Below are 25,481 nucleotides of genomic sequence, written 5' to 3'. Positions count from 1 at the left end.
CCAGTATTACGGAAGCGTAAAAGGACTTCACGACAAACATATACGAAAAAAGGAGATAAATTCTGTAAAGTGCTTTTTTCTTTACTGTATTCTCTTAAAACGGTATGGACATGAAAACTTGGCACACTTGGTTCTGTTCTTGAAAGCCGTCAAAGATCTGAAATCTACCTTTTTGCACTATTTATGCACTGGAATTTAAACTTTTTTGCATTTGTATATCATATCGTCACACAGTTATATTGTCAAATCGATAACGTACACAACAATGATGTTTTGCATGATTTTCTAACCCACGGAAACGGTGCTTGTCAAGAATGGTACCAACTGTGTAAAACGGTACTTTTACCACACGTGTAGCCTCAGTCGTCAATATGACGCTTCTGTGGTTCCGTCCCTAGGCAGCGACGTAGCCAGGAATTTGAAAGGGGGGGGGAGCACTTTTTGCGATTGATATAGATTTTCAAAGTTGTAGGCACGACTATCAGAGCCGTATATAGAGAGCCGTATATCTCTATATACGGCTCTGACGACTATCTGAGCGGAGCGCCACCATCGGTTGGCGCGGAGCGTACAAGAAAATTTTTGGTTTTACAAACCCTCCAGAGGGCCGGAAACGGCCCTTCCCGAGTGTTCATTCTGGTTCCCTGGCCTCTTGCTAACTTGAGACACCTCATTCAATATCACTTTTAAACCCAAAACACAAACGAGTTAAAATAGTACGTAGTTCAATACTACATAATGTATTAAAATTAGCAAGGTACATGTACAGAGTAGTCTTACTTTTTAACTTCTGATACTTGTAGATACAAAGATAGGCCAGAAATGTCTTTGATACAACTATAGCCAGTAGTTGTCTTTGATACAACTGTAGCTAGTAAATGTTTAAGTTAGCCTAATAAGAGAAGGCGAGAGCTATCCGACGATTGCCATCTGATGCAAATTTCTCAACTGTTTTCTCAACTGAAATATTATCTGCGTAAACGGGTTCTAAACTACATGTTAAAAAAGATCAAGATCGGATGAAAGACAAGATCGGATCCTACTGTCTTTTTCGGCGGGTAGAGTGTTGAATGAAACGGCACGCGATAGAAATGACAGCCTAGATGACAGAAGAATAGGTCACCTAATTTAGCCATATTCTTGCTACGTTCATTTCAATAGTTTTTCCTGTCTATAGACTCTTAAACTCGTCCAGCAAGCTTATCGATTTGAATTATGGGTGTTTTTAAAAAAAAGATAACTTGGCCAAAAAAAAATGTAGGCCCGGGCCCACAGTGCTACATACTGGCTACGCCCCTGATCATATGATATCATTATCAGCAGATTTTGTTTACTGTTTGAATTCCTTTACATATTCTTTTGCATAATATATCAGAAAGACAAACATAGTGCTCTTTTACATTTTTTTCCAGTAGGATGATTCTTGTTTATTGTCCAATGTCTGGACTTTAATACATTTGACGAACTTAACTAAAAACAAATATCGTTACCGCAGTGTATTAGCAGTGTAATACTTATTATAGGAAGTGCGTATCACGTACGATTGCTTGCTTAGCTTCATAACATGCTGTTCGTGCAACAACTTAGGACGACTCATAGAACGACGTTGTCGACGTTACAGTTCGTGACATTCCATAGAGTGCGGTTAGGTAGGCAATATGTATTTTATTACGCAGTGGCCAACTGTAGGCTTGTAATTGGCTATAAGCTAAATTTATCTAATTGCATCTGCCAAACTAAGTAAGTAGTTGAATCAGTAGGCGTGAATGTTACTACGATTACAATCAAGTTAACGTAGCTGACGAGTATTCAAGATCAAAAGCGCACTGACAAAATACCATGCTAAAAAAACGACAGTTTAAAAAAAAAATCGACACTGAAAGGGGGGGGGGGAGCGGTCGCTCCCCCTGCTCCCCCCTGGCTACGTCCCTGTCCCTAGGCGCCAACTAGAGCGACTTTCTTTAAGAAAAATGGACAATTATCGATAGTAAAATTAATTAAATTATCAGATCTTCCACATTGCTACAAAAGCAGCAATTTACAACATCCTTTAACATCTCAGCACACTCTATTTTAATATATAAAAAGTTCTCGAAGGGGAGGGGACACCTTCATCATCTGTTACTTATTTTCCTTTTGAGTCAGAGAAAAGTATAATTTAAGTATGGCACAGGACATTTCAGATGAGTCACTGAAACTGTTCGTCTGTCCGTCAGAAGGCACACGGAACTCATAGGGCCTATGTGTTGCTTGAGTCCGTTTTGACACGAACTATGATTACAATAATTTCGTCAACATTCCGTGAAGTTGATTCCTCAGTCTTTTATGAACGTAAAACTTGCCAACCCATCCATCCGACACTTGATAAGTTTGGTTCGTGATTATCACACATTGAACCGATGCGGAATGCTGCAGTTATATACATGATAACCTATTATATAATCGGCTTTAATTATGATGCCTTATGAATCTCTGTGTAACAACTGAAGTACACAAATCAAACTGTTGTCAGAAGCTTCCAAGATGATAACAGAAATGTAAGAAAGCGTTCAGTTCTTTTCATTAATCAGGTAAAGCGTTTTCTACACCAGCACCAGCACATCTCTTTTAGACATGCCGGATAAGTGCGGGTTCGCGCGCAAATATTCTGCGGCTGGAGATGTTTTCTAAACTGATGCGGCCCGAGGGACCTTAATGTAATCATAAAGAATGAATTTCACTGAATGAGCGAAGGGAAAACCAGGTTCATATTGTATATACGTTCTGTGCAACGGTAAACTTCCTTAAAATCTCAACGATAAATATGTACAAATTAAGTTATGACGCCGTGAACTAATTCTTCAAGGTCATCGAGAAAGTGTGGTGGTGTGTTGAATCATCCGATGACGTAATACCTTGTCCGGCGCATCCCATTGACGCAATGAAAGCTTTACGCAAACGTTTGTTGGTGGCGCCATAAATAAATGGGTTAACCATGGAATTAATGTAAAGCAATAGAACGTGGAATGGTGATACTGCATGGTACCATTGCATGGCCACGGTAGTGTTACCAGCCAACGAAGAGACCATAAACATGGCAGAGATGAGATTAAAGAGGGCATTACAGCAAAAGAAAACAACTCCATTGAAGATCACCATCCACGATACCACAAGGCGCATGCGTGTTGCCGAGGCTGATACAGAGCTAGAAGGATCGACATGATTGTACAGGCTTACAATGATTGCAAAGTACATGTAGAAATTTAAGAACAGTGCTACGAAAAATGGTATCGTTTGCATACCATTCGCATAATCCGTCCACCATGGTTGTATGTTATCGCATACGCCAATTATTGGCGGGAAATTTACATACAAATCGTCGTCCGGCCAGACGAAGCAATACGTGGAGAACACAGAATGACTGGGCACAATTGTGATCGATATCAAAACAGATATGATCCAAGCTGTGGTAATGAATTTAAGCGTCCGAGGTTTTCCCGCCATAAGACGATGCTTTACTGGACGACTGATAGCGTAGTACCGTTCTGCTGTAACCAAGGTTACCAAGAAAAGTGACGCAATCGATGACACATTAAGAATAAAGATTACGATGATGCATCCAAACTGAGAGAAAAAATAACGGTCGACTACGACGGGCGAAACGAAGACACGTACGACTTTTTCTCCTGCACCGAAAAACAAAAAGAGCATATCGGCTACCGACAGATGAGAGAGGTACATGTTCGTCACCGTTCTCGTTCGTGGAACGCGCCAAATAACAAAAAGAAAACATGCGTTGCCGAAGAAACCAAAGGCGATAACAATTGGGAGGACAATCTTAAAAATGACTTCTTCGACTTTCTTATATAAGAAATAATCCGATACCATGGAGTGGCTGTATGTTGATACATTTAACACAAAACAATCTGACTCGTTGTAATTGACTGCTGCCATTTTGATCCTCAACAATAATGAGTTAACAATAGTTTAAGATAAGTAGCCTAACGGTCGGAAAAATATTTGGCCAAATATGTTGTTGTTATTTAAGAGTAATTTGATTCAACACGCCGAAAGATTTTAGGAAGGATACTCCCGACAACGGTGAACATATAGGCTAATGTAAGCGTACAATAGTCGATTCGATTTCGATTGATTGATTGATCGTTTATTACTCTACAAGAGTGTCTGCACAAAAATAATGGAGAAGAAAAAATGGCAGTCAAATTTCAATCCTGAACAAAAATTTAGACAATTACACCAAAAATCAGTTGTATAAGTTCCTTATCAGGTAGAACGGTATGTCCATACAAGAAGCTGTAGTTTGTAAGTGATGTATTCAACTACATGTTCAGTTATCTTGTATGCGCTGAAAAAATCCCAGCAGAATCGGCGACACATTTGTAACGATCTCTCTATTTAAATGGAAGACAGTTTACCAAACCTTGTTAATATGAAAGGTAAACAAAGGCCTTTTAAACCAATTGTCACACACACAGTGGACCTTTTAAGTTACTTTGGCATATGCAACAGCTGTGGGTATGTAAACAACAAAAGAGTCAATTACGACTAACACGTTAATTAAAGTCGTAAGCTATGTAAAAACAAAAAATCCTAAGTGCTTTCTATTTATTCACAGTACGAGAGGGGAGTAAATTCTGTAATTTTTACTTTACAACCATGGTCATGTGGGTACTTCTAAAGGGTTTTGATTGGCCAAGACTGAGAAAGCAGTGAGTATCTTTACACAACTGAAAACTTGGTCGATTCACTGGACTGCTCCGAGGACATCTCATTTTATCTTAGTAATTTGCAAGTCCATTATCCCAAAGTGTTGTTCTTTAAAACGTCCAAATAACACATGTTGACATAAACAATAATGGGCGTGGGGAGGGGGGGGGGGGGAGAGGGACAGAGAGCTACGACAGACCTGGAAGACTAAGTGCATGATACAATAAAACATATTACTGTTGGTAGTGTGATCCGGGGAATGGAATGGAGGGGGGTGAACAAGCAAGATATGAGGAAGTTGTCTCCTTAGCAAAAATGTCACCAACACCATTCAGAAACAACACTGGCTTAAAACAGAACAGAACAGAACACAACAAAACATTAATTAAGTACCTCAGAGGATGGAAGTACCACAGAAACAAAAGTAACCAAGAACTTTTAACTGAGCCTGCATCTACAGTGCAAATATGAAAATCATCGTAGCCGAGCTAAATACATTTGCTATATTACAAGGTTTACATATTTTTGGCCAATGGTGGCCTTAAATTACCTTGACCTCCACCAACAACCAAAGTAGCAAAATTTATTAAGGTGTATCTACATAGCAAGTATTAAGTTCACTCAAGCTCTGCTTGGTGATTGATATACTGTAGTTAAGTCTAGTGTGTCACATACACACACACGCAGACACACTGACATAGATCATCACCACCATATAGATTCCAACTGCCTTCGGCGAGGAATCCAAAATGGAAACAGAATTCACCTTATATCGATTTATCACACAGCACAAGAGAAATTAATATGCACAGTTTTTTTTTTCTTCAAATAATTTATTTTCTCATATTATTTTTTATTTTCTAAATTATGACACCTTCAAATCTGCATGCTGTACATCCAGACACTTTTTCTTCATATTTGAAAATATTTTTGTATAACAGCTTGACCATAGAGATGTATTATTCCACTTGGAAAGATAATAAACATAGCAAGGCTATAAAGCAGTCACTAATGTTAAAGTCAGTGAAAATGTGAACACGTACCAGGCCATAGCTATCATGGCCAACCATCACTCATCAACCAAAAAATTAAAAAAAGGACAAAACTTTTAATGATTTTTAAGAATAATGTCTTCGACATGACCTTGTGAGAATAACTCGTTTAGCCCAGACAATTGTGTCCGACATCTCCTGCACCCCATCCTTACCCCACTCACCCTTCCCCACCCCCCATAAACAAAGAAAGTTCCTGCTTCACACATTCCTGCATATCAAAATTTGTAAAACATTCATAAATACCAATGTGTGCTTAAGAGTAATTACAATATGTGGAGCTACAGTTGTAGTATTCGCCCAGCAGCTGCAGTATAACAGTTTGGTGTTTTCTCTTTACTGGTCATCTTAGCTACTGCAATCACATGAGATATTGGTGACATGTATAATGTAGGACAAATGTGACAACATTAGTAAAAGATGTAGTTGGTTGAAGGACATTCTACCTTTGATTTAACTGTCTTCTGGTCAGTTTTGATTACTTTCTTTGAAAGAATTGATAACTTTCCGATAACGCCTGATCATCTTTTTCAAAAATATTGATATAATATTTGACAATGGTTTGCATTTCCAGTGTAACTTCTCTCTAACAATCACTTGAAAACTTAAACTGTATACTGCTTGTTCATTGAATTCTTTTCAGAGCAGATGTGTATAAAAAACAATTAAAAAACGATCCTTTTGTTACATTTTAAAACAAATCCTATTCTTGTCCTGATTCACATCCAGAACCATATTAACAAGTTTCAGAAAACATTTTTATTATACGTAGTTGTATGTGTTGTTATTTTTTTTAATAATGGTATTTTAAATATTGATAAAATTCAACCAAGATGTAATTTATGCATATTCATGTGAATGTTGGAGCGGGGTAGGCAGGATTTTGTTATCCTGCTTACACACAGAACTAATACAGTTTGACTTCAGTTTGACTTGGACAAGTAAGCAATTTGGTAAGGGTAATCTACGCTATGAAAGATGTGCTCAAAAATATTTGACTTTTTAGACTTGATATGCCTATAAAGAGAGCTACTTTGACATAGAAGAAAATGCCCATAAATCATTAATACCATAAACCATAAATCGATTAACTGTGTGGCAAGGAGACAGAGACCGTTACACTCATTTATGTCAGATGATACATTATGCATGCTCCAATTTCAAAGTACACATGTTAATGTAAAAATTAAAAAATTAAAAAAGCTGCCAAAATCCCCCAACATTTGAATTTCCAAAATTATTGATAAACACTCCTCGAACGTCGCCAGAGGTCAATTGACCATATCCGTTATACAAAAAAATCAGAACCGTTACATCAGACTTCACTGGCTTTGGAATACATCGGTTTCGGACGATAGGGCAAATCCTACTCTAGCGTGGACAGAAGCTTGTTAATCAAAGTGAACTATCCTTGTAATTCAATCCAACAGATAGGGGTACACTGTGGTTATCCATACCTGCATCTCTATATACAGTAGGCACCTAACTTGTACATCTTACAAAGATAGCGCTGGATTCTGACTGGAAGGAAATGACATCACTGCACGCTTTACGGTAGTTCCTTTGCATTTTCTGATACCGAAGCCTCCCGACCGTGCAGACACGGTACGTATGAAAATGTAGTAGTCTCGTTGCAATCGTGAGACTGACTAAACCTTCAAACTCTGCGAATATTAGGTCTATTCATATTTTTTTCATTGATATGCCTCCCATGTTTGAGTTTACAAAGTTTTCAAGTCTCAATATTCAATTATTACCTATATTTTATACGCTTTGTACGGAATTCCTCCATATCACGTGATGACTACCGTAAAATACTTGCACCGCAAGAGGTTTAGTACAGAGTAAGACGTAACGCTTAATATTTTGTAATAATTATAATATCATAATGCATCTATCGTGCTATGTACCTCAGGTGTTACGTTTATTGCGTTTTGTGTCGTCCTCTTTGTCGTCGATGTCTTCGGCCACCTTGTGAGCAAATTCTTCGGTTGTGGGCGAGTGAACTGTATGTCGTAACCTAGCAACGGTACCATCTGGGTCATCAGTCACTATGTTAGCCCCTGAAATAACGATACGGAAAGCTCTCAATCATAACTCGCTGTAAATTGCCCGCTGCCCATAATTTGGTTTTTATAATATTTCCTCAAACAAACTACACAATATGTCACATAGTGTTAGACGGTGTTTAATACTATATATAGCAGCGTACCTCTATAATCTGGCTATTTATATGATCCCGTTGCTAGTCTTCTCGCTAATCTCGTAAAGAAACCCTCCTCTTTTTGCCCTTCCTCACCATCCTCACCATCATTGTCGGGTATATCTTCCTTATTTTTGTCTGAAATCAAGCAAAGTAGACTAATAAGTACTTCATATTTTGTCGTAAAATTTCATCGTAGAAGCATGCTGTATTTTGGGGGTTTTTTTTATTTTTAATTTTGCTTTGCTTGAAAATTGCCTCACATTGTGACTATATGCACCCCAAACTGGATAAGTCTTTTCAATTTTTACTCTTTTCTTTAAATTCTAAAACATTTCCTGATATTTCCAGGACTAAATCTTGCAATCGACTGTCATGTTAGATAGCCAGAAAACAGAGCGCAGAAGCTTTTAATAAGATTAACTATTCCATAGCAAAATAAAAAAGATTCTGTAGATGTAGAATGGAATTTTAATCATTATTCTTTTATAAAGTAATAATATGAATAATACCCCCAAAAAATTGGAAATTGTTTGCAAACCTTAATATTACCTAAGAGGACTTATTTGTATCGCAATGTAACATCCCCTGATGCCAAATTACAGGAGTGAGAATGTTCTTATTAGCTTGGGCAATTATCCATTGCTTGGGTGAATACAAATAAGAAACCATCCTTAAAACCTTGTTGAGTGATGATAAAGATGATGAATACTTTGTTTTTATGTGAACAGAAATGGTAACTCTCTATTTGTATAACCGTTATCTCTCTGAATGCAGTACTGAACACTTTCGCAATGAATTCTACTCCATATTAGTTTTCTGTTTTTAAGCCCTGCTTTAACTATCACAAAAACATTCTAATTTATCATCAGATAGTAGGACATTCAAATTACCCACACGGCTACAATTTTAATACTACTAAAGTAACACTTGTGTGGTTTAGGCAATGGACTGACCATCTTAGGATTGCAGGTTTTGAGTCCTGACCAGATCATTATGTCATGTCATTGGGTAAGGTACTTAATCTCCATTGCCTCTCTCCACCCAGGTGTATAAATGGGGACTTGCGAGGTAACTTGTACACATAGTTGTGTGTGCTGGTTTGTTGCTGCACCATATGGGAGGTTCCCCCGGGGGAGATGTAGTTGTGGTGCGCAGTGGTGCCCTGGGAGAGATTGTTTGAATTGTGCACACTTTGGTGTGTGCGTGTGACACAAATGAACAGGAGATAACTGTTGTAAAGTCGTGTGAGGGGGCCTTGAACGAGACTGTAATCCTTCTACTTTTACTTTTACAGACATTCATCCTTTCACCTCTTCTTGTCAGTGATACTAAGACCCTTGCACCCTACTCTGGATGCAACCCATTACTTGCCCCTCATACGAAGACATGTTTCTCTAATTTTATGATTTCTCTTCTGTGATTACCAAAGCAGTTTCATGTACCCAACTTGTTACCTGAGGCTTATCCAAAACAGACTATGCAAGTTCTTAAAGGGTACAAGAAGGACAGAAGTCATTGACCTTGATTCTCCAACTGTATTATGTGATTCAGGTCAGACTTGTTTACTTACCATCTTGTGTTTTACTTAGTCCATTCACAGTGCCCGAGACACCAGACTCTTCTTCCGCAAAGACCATCAGGAGTGATTTCTGTTTAGCTGAGAGTTTCCTAGAAACGAAGACAGAATTGCATCACTGAAACAATCTACAACCAGTCACTTTTGATAAGCTTTTTTCCAACATTCACCGACTGGGCAATGCTTCCACAGAGTGACAATGTACAATATTGCATTTTAAGTTTAGCTATCAGTCTTTATCAATCTCTCTCTTACCATACTGTAGAGCTATGTCTCTGACTCATTTATTTAAATGAGATGGTAAAGGTACAAAGTCAAAGGTCATTTAATCATAATCGTCAAAACGTGATACGGATATAACCAGTCTTGTGACCATGAAACTCTTATTTAAACAATGACATAGCATATAGCAATTGTTTTTAGATTGCTATATAACTCGAGTGTTCAAATGTCTTTCACAATATTTATCCTGGTTTCTTCCCAACTTGGAACAGTTTTAAGAGGATTTAACAATATGGGCAGGTTCCATGTTGCTCTCACGGTTTAACAAACAGATGCACACCTGGAGTTCATAATATCCAGAATTCACTGACATCGTTAATTAAGGGCTGCTCATTACTTCTATGACAAAAATTTAAATATTCAAAATTAGCACCTCAATGGGTAAATCTTCCTTTTCTTGGGAAATTTTATGGACGAAAATGCCTTGAACGTGTCACAGAAACAAAAATTGATCAGATGAGTATAATATGCGGTACATACTTTGGAACGCTAATCTTATAATATGCGGTACTTACTTTGGAATGTTAATCTTATAATATGCGGTACTTACTTTGGACGTTAATCTTATAATATGCCGTACTTACTTTGGAACGTTAATCTTATAATATGCGGTACTTACTTTGGACGTTAATCTTATAATATGCGGTACTTACTTTGGACGTTAATCTTATAATATGCGGTACTTACTTTGGACGTTAATCTTATAATATGCGGTACTTACTTTGGAACGCTAATCTTATCATATGCGGTACTTACTTTGGAACGCTAATCTTATCATATGCGGTACTTACTTTGGACGTTAATCTTATAATATGCGGTACTTACTTTGGAACGTTAATCTTATAATATGCGGTACTTACTTTGGACGTTAATCTTATAATATGCGGTACTTACTTTGGAACGCTAATCTTATCATATGCGGTACTTACTTTGGAACGCTAATCTTATAATATGCGGTACTTACTTTGGAACGCTAATCTTATCATATGCGGTACTTACTTTGGAACGCTAATCTTGATGTGTACGTAATGGTCGCCGTATCCGTGACTGTTAATTCTGCTAATCCCTTTACCGGGGAGTCGTATTCTGTCGTGAGATTGAGTACCGGCTGGTATCTACAAAAGAAAGGCAAAATGCACCTAGTTTTCTTTTACAGGAGACATATCAATGCTCAAGACAAATTCAACATTTCATAAATTCTGGGTCTAACTCAAGTCAAATTCTTAGAAGAAGGGATGTACATGCAGACGATCCATGCTAGAATATTGAATTTGAAATCTCAACCAAGAAAAAGATATGGAAGACCGACACATGAACTACGTACAAACTTTGACGAGACCGAAAAAATATTGGGGCTTGGACGACACTCGAGCCATCACCAAGACCTGAGTGACTGAAACGGTCACCGACTTGGAACATAATTTACGGAGTAACACAAAGTAACTATTCAACTTGATACCTCGGTAGTCCTTTCGGTGAAATATGCAAAACAAGATTCATATCGTTTTGGTCATCCAAACCACTGCACAACAGTTATAAATATCTCCTCCATTATCAATGGAACCCAAGCTATGTAACAAGTACAATTTTCAATTCAATATAACATAAAACAAAGTGTTAACTAAAGAAAGTACTTGCATTTCATATCAAAACATAAACCCTTACATGCTCTATTCCCCTTATTAATATCTCCCACCCCTCACATTCCCCCTCCTACCATAAAATAGTCATCAAACTAAGGTTCCTTGAACAAACGTTTACCATTTTCGCTCAGGTATGAACAAAATACTGCTGATTGCTTGGTTAATTTTATGCACTGTCATCAGTGACAGAGCTAGGGGTATTGGTCAGGGGGGGCGAGAATGGTCTGTAGGGGCGCTTTCGACACTATCTAAGCGGAGCGCCACCACAAGTTGGCGCAGAGCGCACAGAAAATTTTTGAGTAAAGATACTCCCTAGATCGCCGGAAATGACCGTTTCCGGGCCTTGCTTATTTGCAGATAAAAGAAGGACAAATGAGTGTCATCGCCATTTTGTTAGAAAATTACACCAACAAAATGTGACAAATGTCAAAGGGGATTTGAGAGCGCAATAAAAAAGTCAATAATGACAAATATAAGTAAAAAGTGGTAAAAAGCTGAAAAGGGTGCCAGCAGTCCATTTGAGTCCGTCAGGGGGGGGGGGGGCATCCGCCCCCTCTGACTGTATGGACGCTCCGCCACTGACTGACATGGTATCACAAACAGGCTGGATGACTTTGAGGTACAAAGTTAACTTTGACTTATTGTGGACAATTAAAAAAATAATAACTGCTAACATAACAGGTTTTGTATGGAGAACAATTTTCATTTTTGAGTAAAAGCAATCCTTCAAAAACATCTGAGGCTCATCAATTTCAACGACTGGACTACTTAGCCTAACACAGAGTGAAGAAGAAGGTCTCAAATGCAACACAATCCACAGCAGAACAAACATAAAGGTATTATAACCTGTAAGCATATTCTGTCTACCAACTGCAAATTTGTCAAGGTCAAATGGTATCAAAAGTCATCTAAGGTCACTGTGTTTGTTTTGTGCTTTGGTTTTTTTTTTAAGCCTGTACTGCAAGGTTGACTTAAAATCTATTTAGTCTTAAAAAGAACATTCCAAAGATTAAGTATATTTCATAGTAGCTGAATACCTTGACAAAATACTGCAGCTTATAGAAATATTAGGGGCAAATCAAAGGTTCTGTTCTCCCTGGGCTATGACATGTCAAGACTAAATTCCTCCCCTTAAATGCATAATTCAATTATTCAGGCAGCCATTGTGTTAACATAACTCCCCAGCTAAAAGCATACCACCATGATCTATGCTACCTTACCATTGTTGTTGCTAAGAAACTTGACAATCAATGGCTCCATTGTTTAATTTTTCCAAAGGAGCATGGCTGAGTTAGTTTAAATTGAGCACAGTGGCAAATCACAGCATGATACCTTGTTTTTGAATCCATTTCTGTACATTTTCTGTATATAGCCTGGAATAGTAAATTAACTGTTACTGTTTGCACTTTGGCATGAACGACTCTCAAGGTTGCCTTAAATGGTTACATGCAACAGGGTTGTTGTTAAATTGTTATAAGAATGATATTTTTTTTACATAATGCAGGTTTCATTGAATACTACAATACTGAATATGCCACTAGCCCTATCTACATAATTAAATCAAACCAACGTAACAGAGAGAATACTAAGATTTTTTTCCAAAAGTAAGGATGTACCCCTTTTGACATTACAAATTTGGCAGGATATTTATTATTAAGGTTTACAGTCTTGTTCAGGGCCAAGGCCCTCTCACACGACTTTACAACTTATCCCTGGTCATTGGTAACTTGTCACACCCACACACCAAAGTGTGCACAATTCAATCAATCTCTCCTGGGGCACCACGATGCACCACAACCATGTGTCCTCCGGGGGACTTCCCATAGGGTGCAGCCACAAACCGGCGCCTGCAACTATATTAACAAGTAACCTCGCAAGTCCCCATTTATACACCTGGGTGGAGAGAGGCAATGGAGATAAAGTGCCTTGCCCAAGGACACAATGCAATGATCTGGCCAGGACTCGAACCTGTAATCCTTAGATCACAAGTCCACTGCCTTAACCACTTGACTACAGCACCCTCACAGGATACCTGATTTGCCAGATTCAACCAAACCTTCTGGTTCAATTTTGGAACTTGACATAACTCAACAGTTTACTTAGGGTGAAGGGTATGGTGGGGTGGGGTTTGGGGGGGGGTGTGTACGAATTAAAAGTCTACAGCACATACTCTTTCCTTCCTATTCATATTTATTCAGGACCTGATGTTTAAGAACTGCAAATCATGGTAGAGAACGATAAATACGCCAAAGAATGTTAAATCCAAAAGGTTTTTCGTCATTTCTGAACCAAGCGCTGCAGTTTGCCACCTAGAGTCAATCCCACTTTAGAAATTTGATGAAGTAGGCATGTTTGTAACGGAATGGCAGTCAAGCACGTCAACTTTTCTAGTCGCAACTTCTAATATGAAGAAAAGGTCGTCATTCCCCTCGTACCGGGTTTTAATACATCGGGACAGTACTCTGCAAAATGTGGCCAGACATTGACAAACTTAAACCTTCGGCACAAACGTACTACCGGTCCTGACCAAATACAATCTCTATTTAAACTCTGACAGCCGTACCTACCATACCATACATGTAAATGTTAGCCAACGTCAAAAAATGTCGCTAATGATCCAAAACAGACCGTACCTCGGTAGTCGGCACATTTTTCTGTGCACTTCCTACCGACAGTTACTACGGTCAGAAATATGAATGCTAATGGATTACTAGTGGCCCTCTGGTATAGATATCAACCAGCAAGTTATGTATACCACAGACAACATGTTGCTGAGGTCTTCTTTCCGTGGATGTCACATTCCACAAAAGTTTTTCTCTTAATTTACTTCAAATTTTGTAATGACTTCATACTGACTTGTCAAGCAAACAAGCTTACTTTCTTCTTCTTTTTTTCTTGAATGAAGAATGTTCAAGATTTTTCCATTTCTTTTCAAAACTAATCGGCAGCATCCCCCATCCAGGTCACATTAACTATGACATTTTGCAGCTTAGGCATTTATTTTCCTGTTTTCCTTTTCACTGCTTGTCAAAGTCACTCGAGTCAGCAACCGACTAGGGTGTATAAAATGCATAGAAAGAGTTTACAACCACAAACAATGGACTGGAATTTCTAAAGTATACACCCCAAGGAAAACTTCTGAAAATAGCCTCAGTTATTAAAACTTTGGCACCTTTCTCCTCCCCCCCTTCCCACCCCTTTCCGAATCCACGCCCTGTCTTCCCTGCACATCCCCACCATTTAACTCATCAGGTTGATCCTGTAAACTTTTAATTTCATCTTTGGACACAAAATTCCTTTGATACATTTTGCAAGATGTAAATAAGTTTTTTTTATTTAAAATAAGTTTCAGATATTGACTTACATTGAGGCTAATGGTATCATAAATCCCCTTCATTTTCATGGTACCTCCCAGGGCAGCTTGGGTAAAGCTTATTTTCGCATCCGAGTGTACATCTGCTCCGTCTCTGCGAAATGTATTACTTCGTGCCACGCGGAAGGAGATGAACAGTTCTCTGTTCCCTACAGGCATCCGTACAGTTTGTCCATCAGAAACTCCTGAGGCCAGACAGAAATAAATTTAAAAAAATAATAAATTTTAAATACAGAAAAAAAAATTAATGCAGAGTGTTATTGTCAATGGAACCCACATTTTTAAAGGGTGACTTGAGGGTGAACTTTAATCTTGATATATTGTTCAAGAAAGGAGAAAAACTCTGGGTGCTGGTTAGTGTGTCTATAGCTATTTTGGATTTTCAAGATGTTCACCTTCAAAATATGCTAAAATTCTGGACTGCCCCTTTAAGGCTTTGGGTAGTATGGTATCCGCAGTGCATGCTAAAATTAACATTATTACATTGTTCATAACTGCCTATAACTCAACTCAAATAATATGTTCTTTAAACATCATATAAACAAGAGAACATCCTTGGATGACCTTCAAGTTCTTTCAACACTATATGTCGTTGACCTAATTTGTAATGTATTTTATACATGTCATTGAGTTTTGTGTTGCACATGTTGAACTGACCTATTAATGGTCTGTCTATTAGACTTCATAGTCCAGTCACTTTAGTTGACGACCTTCACTTGTTCAAAGGGTCACTTCTCAAAACATTAAAAGGGTTATTATAAGGAATCCAACCTGGACTGAAAGCAGTGTGTTTTAATGGTCTACAATATATCAAACTTTAATTTTTATGCCTCAAGTCACCCTCTACACTTTGCTGAGGAAAACCAATGCTCCAACTCAAAAATGTATGTAAATAAGTTACATAGAAACACATGTCTGTCGATGAACCATGGCATAAATGACAAGAATTCCAGTAGAGATGACACCCTATGTAGCTACCCATCAATTTCAACCCCTGGGCCTTCTAAAGATCCTTTAATTATTACATGTATGTAACCATAATCTTTGACCTGTCAGACAAATTCAACTTTTGTTTTAAAGTGAAAAAATCAACAAAACAATACAACAAACTCGGTCATGGATGACATGTTTTCATTATCTTGGAAATGTATAATTCTGCATATTTTGGAGAAGAAATAATTATGTAAAGATTTCAGAAATTTACTTTAGCCTCAGATGAAGTGACTTGTAGGCTCTCCAGCGGTTTAATACATTAGTTTAAAGAAGAGAGAGGTGGGTTGGGGTGAGGTGGAGTTGAGGGCAAAGGGTGGGGGGGGGTGATGGGGGGACATGTCACAAGCGTATCATTACTGAGGATCAGGGCAGACATAGGGCGGGGGGAGGGGGGGAACAGAGCAGGATGAGCCAGGTTCGAACACTGTCAGCTGAGGTACAAAGCATAAACAAGTTTAGGATCAAACAATGGGGTAAAAATGTTCAGTGCCAGATGACCTAGGTTGAATGGGTACTCACGATCTGACTTTCATACCCTTGTTACTAACTCTGACTGATCTAAAGCTTGTAAGTCTCACTCGTCTTACCTGCTGGTACGGGGACCATCACTTTCTTCCTCTGCATGGTAGTGCCGGACCCTCGACAGTCGTTACACGGTACCGTGATGATGACCCTCATACCCCTGCATTGCCTACAGGTGGTCCTCATTACAAATGGACCGGTATTGACAGTTTCCTGTATAGGTTTTCAAAGAATGACATTTTAGAATACTTCCCAAAAATACATGGTAAGAATCTGTCTGGCTTTACCAAACTACCCAGAAAACTGTCTCTGTGAGTGGTAATTAGGAAGTCTTGAACAGTGGTCTTGATAGAAAGTCAAAAAATACCAAACTCTTTGTCCTATCAATCTTTCTTGGTGTTTTTATTATGATGAGATCTCTCCCACATTAACCAATTGTTTAGTGGTTCTAAACCTATCCTTGTAGCATTACATCTATGATACTATGGTAGTGTTAGTCCCTAACCCAGTGTGTGCATACCAACCATGTCCCTTTACATCTGTGATACTATGCTGGTGTTCGTCCCAAACCCAGTTTGTGCTTACCTGTCCTGTCCCGTTACATCTATGATACTATGGTGGTGTTAGTGCCTAACCCAGTGTGTGTATTTACCTGTCCCATTACATCTGTGATACTATTGCGGTGTAAGTACCTAACCCAGTGTGTGTGCTTACCTGTCCCGTTACATCTGTAATACTATGGCGGTGTTAGTCCCTAACCCAGTGTGTGCATACCAACCATGTCCCATTACATCTATGATACTATGGTGGTGTTAGTCCCTAACCCAGTGTGTGCATACCAACCATGTCCCTTTACATCTGTGATACTATGCTGGTGTTCGTCCCAAACCCAGTGTGTGCTTACCTGTCCTGTCCCGTTACATCTATGATACTATGGTGGTGTTAGTGCCTAACCCAGTGTGTGTATTTACCTGTCCCATTACATCTGTGATACTATTGCGGTGTAAGTACCTAACCCAGTGTGTGTGCTTACCTGTCCCGTTACATCTGTAATACTATGGCGGTGTTAGTCCCTAACCCAGTGTGTGCATACCAACCATGTCCCATTACATCTATGATACTATGCTGGTGTTTGTCCCTAACCCAGTGTGTGTGCTTACCTGTCCCGTTACATCTATGATACTATGGTAGTGTTAGACCCAGACCCAGTGAGTGTGCGCTTACCTGTCCTGTCCCGTTACATCTGTGACATTTGGTGGTTTTGGTTCCCGGTTCTGCTCGTGCTCCTTTACACCGCTCACAGGAATCCTCCATTCTGATATTGATTTCCTTGTTCACACCACGGGCAGCTTCACTGAATGTTAGGTCCATCATCACCTAAAGGTATCAATAATCATCCCTTACAATCTTTCTGTCCTTCACAGATACCACAGACTGTAAACGATCACCCCGGGTCTAATTAAAGCTTTTTGGGGTTTTAGCCCAACTTCCTCATATAATATTTCATACACCAGGTAGATGGACGTTCACAATCTCAGCTCACTATTAGGGGGACCATTGCCTCCACAGAATCAAATGGTATGATGAAGTTACACAAACACTTCTTTCTTATCTTTGAAATTTGCTTACTGAAATAAAAATGCTTTACTTAAAACTTGCCTTTCAACATTGCGAGCCCTCCAAAATCAATACTCAAGTGATCAAATATGCATATTCATATCTTTTGTAGTTTCTAAATGTTGATTGGCCTTCCAAATTGTGGGCTTTGAGAACTGAAAATTGGACCTGCATCTTCCACACATGGAGAGGTATAGCCAATTGGGAAACACATGATCATCCCTAAAACTCACCTGGCTCCAATCTACATATGCACTTTTCTATCTCACTAAACTATGTGGCTAGTAACACTTTAGCACTGCACCCCATAAACCCCACTTCCCAGGACACCGCCCCCACTTTCTCCTCCTTCTGGACCTACCATTCAGAAGGCAACAACATGATCTTTTGCAGCCTGTTAGTCAATTATTTACATTATCACATATCACTTGCTAATAACTTCAATACTGGATCCAATCAACTTAATTATGGTAAACTTGTAAAGTAATAGTACCTACCTCGTGTGCATCACTAAAATTGCCGAATACAGATTCTTCAAAGCCAGCGCGGGGGTCGAACGCGTTGTTTCCAAATATTCTGCGGAATAATTCCTCCGGATCAATGTTGGCCTGCTGCCACTGTCCTTGAAAGCCTGTATATTTTATAGAAAAGAAGAACAAATGATCAAGGTTATCAATTTATTGTTATTAATTATGAATTCAGGTACCAGTTAAACGTTATAAACTATGAATTCAGGAACCAGTTAAATGTTATAAACTATGAATTCAGGAACCAGTTAAATGTTATTAACTATGAATTCAGGAACCAGTTAAATGTTACTAAAGTTCTGAAAAAAATTGAAAAGATTCCAAAATTTGAGTAAAAATGTTGAATTGGAAGCCACCCAACGTGTAAGTTGTAATCCATAAGACCTTGCTGGTGGTTTCTCCCACATTTGTGGTCGCTCAAGCGTCATAAAAATAACTAAATTTATCCAAGTCTGTGTTGACTGGGTTAACAAACACTATTCTACTTACCCCCTGTTCCTCCCGCAGCACCACCAAATCCACTCTGACCATAGGTGTCATACTCTTGTCTACGAGTTTCATCTCCAAGAGTCTGCGAGGTAAGAGGAAATTAAATTTCATTTTTTCAGAACTTGCATGAAGTAAAGAACATGAATCAAGCAAGCAAACATCCATCGATGAAGGTTTGAATGTTAACAAAAACTACAGAATGGTTAATCATTTTAATTCGGTAAAAACCCCAAAAATGGCAATGCCTTATCACAACAGAAATTAATTCTGTTATTCGTACTGAAAATTCTCTAATCTAATTAAAGTAAATGGTATTTGACGACAGAAGAACCGATGACATTACCAAAAAAAAAATGATATGAAAAAAAAAATTCTTGTACAAATTTATCCTGAGGGAGAAAAAAATAGATTTCCAAATTTGTATCATGCTTCAATGATAAACCATCAAGGATGATTTTTAATAAAACTAGGAAACTGACACACATTTGCCGAGATTCCATCACATGGGCACAGAAACCACCCACAAACTTCCAATTGTTGGAAGTACTGTGCTATAGTGTTTATTTTTTACATTAGTTTGGTGCAAAGTAGTTAAGGACAAAGAGCTGAAAGGATCATCTATCTTGATTCAAAGTGTGGCTGTGATGTTGAGATCTAAGACCTAATTTCCTTGTCTTGAAAAACAAGTGACAATCTGTTTTTATTTTCTGTTTTTGTTGTTGTAATTTCCTTGAATTAACAGTACTCATTCATACCTTGCATTACAAAACAGTCTTGTGGGTTTGAGAACTAATATTACTGTCCAGATAACCATCACTTACAACTGCCAAACTTTTATTCCCTCAACAAGCCAAGCAAAAGTTACAAAAAAAAGATGAACTCCATATATCCTCTCCAATTCCAAGCCAAGTTGGGGATGTAACAAAAAGGTTATGGGTGGAGAGGATGGGGAAAAAGGAAAGGGGGGGGGGAGCTGGAAAGTACATGTTCCACAGTTTCTCAAGTTGTCTTATTGGAAATTATTCTTCTGCAAAATTCTATGCAATTAACTTAAATTTGACTGTACCTCGTACGCTTCTGCAACTTCTGAAAACTTCTTAGCAGCTGTTTCATCCCCCTTGTTTTTGTCTGGGTGGTACTTCTTTGCAAGCTATTGAAGAAGGAGTCAATTAAATCCATTGCCTTAAATGACAATCTACAGCACTTAACATGTTAAATTGTAAAAAACATTTTGTAACCTACAATATTAACAGTGTAAGTGACTCACAAATAAATATGATAAATAGCAAAGTACAATACAAATTATACAAAACATTGTAATTTAATTGCGTTTCTTAAATAGTTTCATTTTCGTCAGTTGTAGTACCACAACTGTAGGTACCATATAAAAATAAAAAGACTGTGGGGTGATTTCAGGCAGAATTTTTGTCTTGGAACATCATAATTTAAGTTAAATACAATTGAATACTTATAATATAAGTCTAGTCTTCCTAATGAATTGAATCAATGTACTGTACTGTACTGACCTAATGGTCTGTATCTAAGACTATGTAGTCAAACTATTTTAATTGCTGAGCAGCAGATGTTTAAAGGGACATTTCACCCCCCCCCCCTCCCAAAAAAAAAAAGTGGTATAAAGATATGCAACGTGGATTGACAGATGTGTTTAATGATAGTCTGTTAAGTCTGTCAAAAGTCTGCCAAAAGTCACTCTATTAGAGCCACTTTAACTAGATAACAACAACAACATAACACTTACATAACAACAAAATTTGTAGACAAATCCAGTGGAACTCTTAATCTTCATTTGTTTAGTTTCCTTTTCAATTTTGACACAAAATTAATCATTCAAATCAATAATATGTCCAGAACAGGAACATACTGTACCTCATAATACGACTTCTTTATATCCTTTTGTGTAGCTGACTTTGGTACCCCAAGAATCTTGTATAAATCTTTTCCTGCAAAGTGTTGGTTTCCAGAGTGAATGAATTGCCTCCGTTCATCAAGTTTACCTAGTAACAGGCAGAAAAACATCTCAACTTAATTCAGTAAAAAATATTTGACATTGCGTATTGTTTTTTAAAGCAAGTAGAGCTTCCAAAATGCATACCTGTGGGAAAAGCTAGGGATTCTGTAAATATCAAAAGCTAGTAATTGTTCATTATTTTATTTTATCATTCTTTCCATGAAAATAATTAAAGGAATTGTCTGGTGGAAGATTTTGATACATTGTCCTTGTAGTTATTATTTTTCTCTTTCTAACCATGTAAAAATTGTCCCCATTCGACGTTTTCTTCTTGTAGAAATCTGGTTTTCAAATTCACCAGTTTCTCACCAAAAGTACCGTTTGTTCGAACGCTTCAATATGGTGATTGACGTCGTGCTTGCAGATAGGCAAAACAGGCGACTTGAAGTTAGCACTCCCAATTCCGCAGCAAATTAACTCACGTGTAAGCACATTGACATTGCCTCATATATATAACGTACATACTCGCGAACGTATATACTACGATGCTCAGTTGGTGTACTTGTATAGCGTTACACATAGTACACTCACACTCAAACCACAGTTCATTAACTGTTCTTCGAAATCGCTGAAATAAAATTCACGGATCAAATTAACAGTAAAAGGAAACTTATACAAAGTATTCGTTAAACCAAAAGATGAAACTTGGCGGGATCGATGTCATCGCAGAACTGTCCGATTGTAAACGTTAGAGTAGCCTATACACGCAAACATTCTTCGCGCTGGAGCTGGATACCGCGATGTATAAACAACGAAGAGCCTGCTGTTAAAACTTATCTTGTGTTACACAAAGACCACGAAACCACCGATCTACTACATATATTGCGGCTTAAGGAGTTTTTTAAATCATATCTAGTTTATAAGAAATTTCACCGGAAATTATTGAAGAAATTGATCGAATCGTTGTCAGAGCAGAATATAGCACTGAGAAGCTTAGGCTTCGCAGAACTGTCCGATTGTCAACGTATGAGTACAGCCTACATGCGAACATTTTTCGCGTTGGAGCTAGATAGCGCGATGTATAGCCTGAACAACTCAGAGTCTCCTGTTAAAATTTACCTTGTGTTACACAAAGACCACGGAACCACCGCCCAAGTACATGGCGGCTTAAGGAGTTTTTGAAAACATATCTAATTTTTAAGAAATTTCACCGGAAATTAAGGAAGAAATTTATCTGTATACAAACGCTGTTTTTGTTGTGATTACCGTATAGGTACTGTGCGGAGGGTGGGTTATGACACAATCTGCTATGGCAGAGCTGACGTCACGCATTGTACTGTTCAAATCATATTTGAAATGTCTATCCATAACGATTAAAAAATCGTTTCTCTGTCAAACGCAACATTAGCGTTCTCATACTTTGACAACATGTTTGGAAAATTATTTACTATTTTTTAAGGCAACTTCTTTGGGCCACCAGACAATCCTTTTAACAATTGAATTAAGCTGATATATGTAAGGTATTATGAAACCTTTTAAATATAGTGATGGTTTGAAACTAGGCCTAATTTAGACTAAGCCTAGCTGAGCAAATTTAAACCATCGTTTGAAATCACTTTTGTGAATAAGAAAATTAAGAGCCACGACAATCAAGCACATGCATCAAGTTGGATTTACTTTTAATGCAAAACGTTAACGAGTAGCAGTTTCACGAAATCTGAGAGACATTACCTCCCCTTTCGGTTTTCCGTCATATTCATCTGCCTTTCATGGCTAAGTAATGATCAATAAACTGAACCTTTTCACACTAGCTCGTCTGTAGGCTTCGTTTTATTCTTCCCTTTCATGACGTGAATGTTGATCAGTACTGTAGGCAGCAATATCGCACGTTGGTTTTTGCTATGACATATCCTAACATATTATCTTGTAGCATATTAAGCAAGCCTAAGTTGTTACTACAACATCAATTTCGGCACACTTACCTTTCAAAAATCCTTCTTTCGTTGGATACTGATACCCTAAAACCGATGATGAAACAAAATATGTGCATTTATTGCAGAGAGGACTTGAATGTGCACCGATTTTCCTCAAAAAACCGCTTGAACGAAAGTAAGATATTGAACGGACGGGGATTCTGTAACACGCCATAATGATGTAGCCTGAGCCTATGCTAATCCACACAAATACACATTAGCCTATTTTGCTTGTGCGCTGCATGTTCAAGCCAAATATGCTAGAAAATTCCAGAAATAGTCACCTCAAGCTTAAATTCTTTCCCAGGGTGGTAGAGGAAAGTTATGAAATATTATAAACGTGGAGTAAATTGGGTCACATGGCAAGGGGAAAAGAGGGAAAGTTCTGCTCCCACCTCCCGGATCGGGGTCATGGTCCAGTCGGGGAATGTCTTCATTCAGTTAGGGAAGAACTGGACCACCACTACGGGGGAACCAACCCCTCTCCTCCAAAATAAATTTATTCGCAAAAACTTGCGTTTAAGGGCAACTTAGTAGACTGAATTTAAAGTCTAAATATGCCCCAGAATGAGGGATGAGGGGGGGGGGGGGACTGAAACTGACTGACAGGTATTCAAACTGGGTGCCATCCTCGGGAGGGGTCTGTGCCCTTCGAAAGCCGTGTAAACATATCTTTTGACTCCGGCCAGTGAAATGTTGACGCTTTAAACTGCTTGTGTGATGAAGCATGGGGTGTGGGGGCTACAAACTACAAGAGGAGTAGGCTAGAGGTGGGGCAAAATGCATTAAGATTCCCCCTGCTAAGAAAGAGTGGGGTTATCCCCCTAGGCTCAAACTGAAAACCCATGCTTTTGTTTTTGTTGTCGGGCCGGGTGGTACATCATAATTGAAGTAGTTTATAAACTGATCGAAGTGATTCATCATGACAAGCGTAACATTTCAATTGACTTGTACCTGCACTTGCGCATAGATAAAGAGAGGTTATGAAACGAGAAGGCATATACCCCCTCCACCTCCACGATATGAAAAACTAACTCTGCGTAATTTAAAGCAATTAGTCTCAACTGACAAGAATTAAGGAAAGGCACGCCTTTGTTAATATATAAACTTTTATTCAACATTTCATAGGACATAATACATTACAATCTTACGGAAAGTAACATGAAATGCAAGTGACTTTATTTTCAACATTAGTTGAATGTTATTCAATTTCACTTATTCATACTACATAATATAGAGACGGCGCGAAAAAACGAATGATCTGGCCGTTTACTGTTGTTTACTGTTGTCTATCAAACCGTTTGGAGGAAAGACTACCTTACACACATACCACTTCCACACCCTGCCATCCACCCCGGGGTCAAGCTTGTTTAAATGCGACTTCCTGAGTTAAGCTTACTGTAAAATAGAGTTGGATGATCCAGTTATAATTATTGGATGTGCGCTCAGGATAAAAAATATGCAATATGAAAGATCGGAAAAATTGGCGTAATGCACGATTTTTTTCTTGGAGTTTTGCCATAATAAAACCAGAATTAGAAAACCAAAAAGTTTATAAATATTGAGAGTATGTACATGGAGCTATAGCTCCATGGTGTAAGTCATTTTATCCATAGGCCTATTCCAAAAACGTGATTACACTCAATTAAAGACATTCATATACACAGTCAAAAGCATACTGATATTTCTCATTATGAATATCCGCCAGAAGTGAGGTAAGAGAGCTGGGTGGGCTGTGAGAAGAGGGGTTAATGTGGTGCGAGAAGAGGGGTGAATGGGTTGCGAGAAGAGGGGTGAATGGGGTGCGACAGGATCAGTGATCTGTTTACGGTATACATCACAGTATATTATCATGTTATTTGTGTGTGTGATTATGTTGCTTACTTCAAAAGTGACTGAAATAAAGTTCTCTAAACGAATGAATATACCAACAAAACAAAAGCCAATTATTGCTTTAGGGCTATATCGAAAACTTTTTGATTGTCCCCTTATGGAATTATATCAGATAATTTCCACTTTTGGGTTACTTTGAAGTACTTGAATCGAGGGGTGGATGAGGCTGGGTTATTTCAAGAAACTGTTTTTTTTTTAAATATAATAAATCATGCTCATAACCGCTTACATGCGAAATCATATACACGAGAGATAACCAATGGGCTACATTTTTGTTTTCGACGTACGACATAGTGTTGTACATACACATCTACATAATCATTCTATCATTATCAACGGGATAGTCATAACAATAATAACAATAATAAACAACAATAAAAAATTGTTAGAAACAAGAGCTGATCCAGAGAAAATAGTGACCCAGAAAAGGAACATGACAAAGGGCGCCCTCGGTTTACATTTTTAGTATATACGCCTACTGTCAGTGCAATGGACACCCTATTGCACCACCCTACACGGAGGTAATTTTTAAACTTCACCTTCTCTTAAACATGCATTCAATTAATATAGCTATATGGTGGAACTATGTTGTTTTCACCCCACCCCACCCCCAGCCCAGCCCTACAGCCCCTCCCCAGCCCATCCCCATCCCCAGCCCC

At 38.3% G+C, this 25,481-nt stretch overlaps 2 protein-coding genes across 4 annotated transcripts; both read right to left on the bottom strand.

Annotated features, from left to right (window-relative positions):
- Nucleotides 1-1,952: 1,952 nt before the first annotated feature.
- Nucleotides 1,953-5,873, bottom strand: LOC139979980 (somatostatin receptor type 2-like). Its single transcript, XM_071991277.1, has one exon. The coding sequence runs from the start codon at nucleotides 3,931-3,933 to the stop codon at nucleotides 2,833-2,835; it is 1,101 nt and encodes a 366-aa protein (XP_071847378.1). The 5' UTR covers nucleotides 3,934-5,873; the 3' UTR covers nucleotides 1,953-2,832.
- Nucleotides 5,870-23,142, bottom strand: LOC139979978 (dnaJ homolog subfamily A member 3, mitochondrial-like). 3 transcript variants are annotated; one of them, XM_071991275.1, is made up of 12 exons: nucleotides 22,939-23,142; nucleotides 20,875-21,002; nucleotides 20,054-20,137; nucleotides 18,988-19,069; nucleotides 18,469-18,602; nucleotides 17,579-17,731; nucleotides 16,420-16,567; nucleotides 14,831-15,024; nucleotides 10,823-10,938; nucleotides 9,536-9,633; nucleotides 7,972-8,100; nucleotides 7,686-7,822 (listed from the first exon to the last, which is right to left on the bottom strand). In XM_071991275.1, the coding sequence occupies exons 1-11, from the start codon at nucleotides 23,102-23,104 to the stop codon at nucleotides 7,985-7,987; spliced, it is 1,419 nt and encodes a 472-aa protein (XP_071847376.1). In that variant the 5' UTR covers nucleotides 23,105-23,142; the 3' UTR covers nucleotides 7,686-7,822; nucleotides 7,972-7,984. The 3 variants fall into 3 exon arrangements, with proteins under 3 accessions (XP_071847374.1, XP_071847375.1, XP_071847376.1); XM_071991273.1 differs by lacking the exon at nucleotides 7,972-8,100 and having other exon boundaries at nucleotides 5,870-7,822; XM_071991274.1 differs by having other exon boundaries at nucleotides 7,680-8,100.
- Nucleotides 23,143-25,481: the final 2,339 nt, after the last annotated feature.

This window comes from Apostichopus japonicus, chromosome 14, assembly GCF_037975245.1.
Source record: "Apostichopus japonicus isolate 1M-3 chromosome 14, ASM3797524v1, whole genome shotgun sequence".
Lineage (NCBI taxonomy): Eukaryota > Metazoa > Echinodermata > Holothuroidea > Aspidochirotida > Stichopodidae > Apostichopus > Apostichopus japonicus.
Note: the sequence above shows the minus strand (reverse complement) of the source record. Positions and strands in the feature narration are given on the sequence as shown.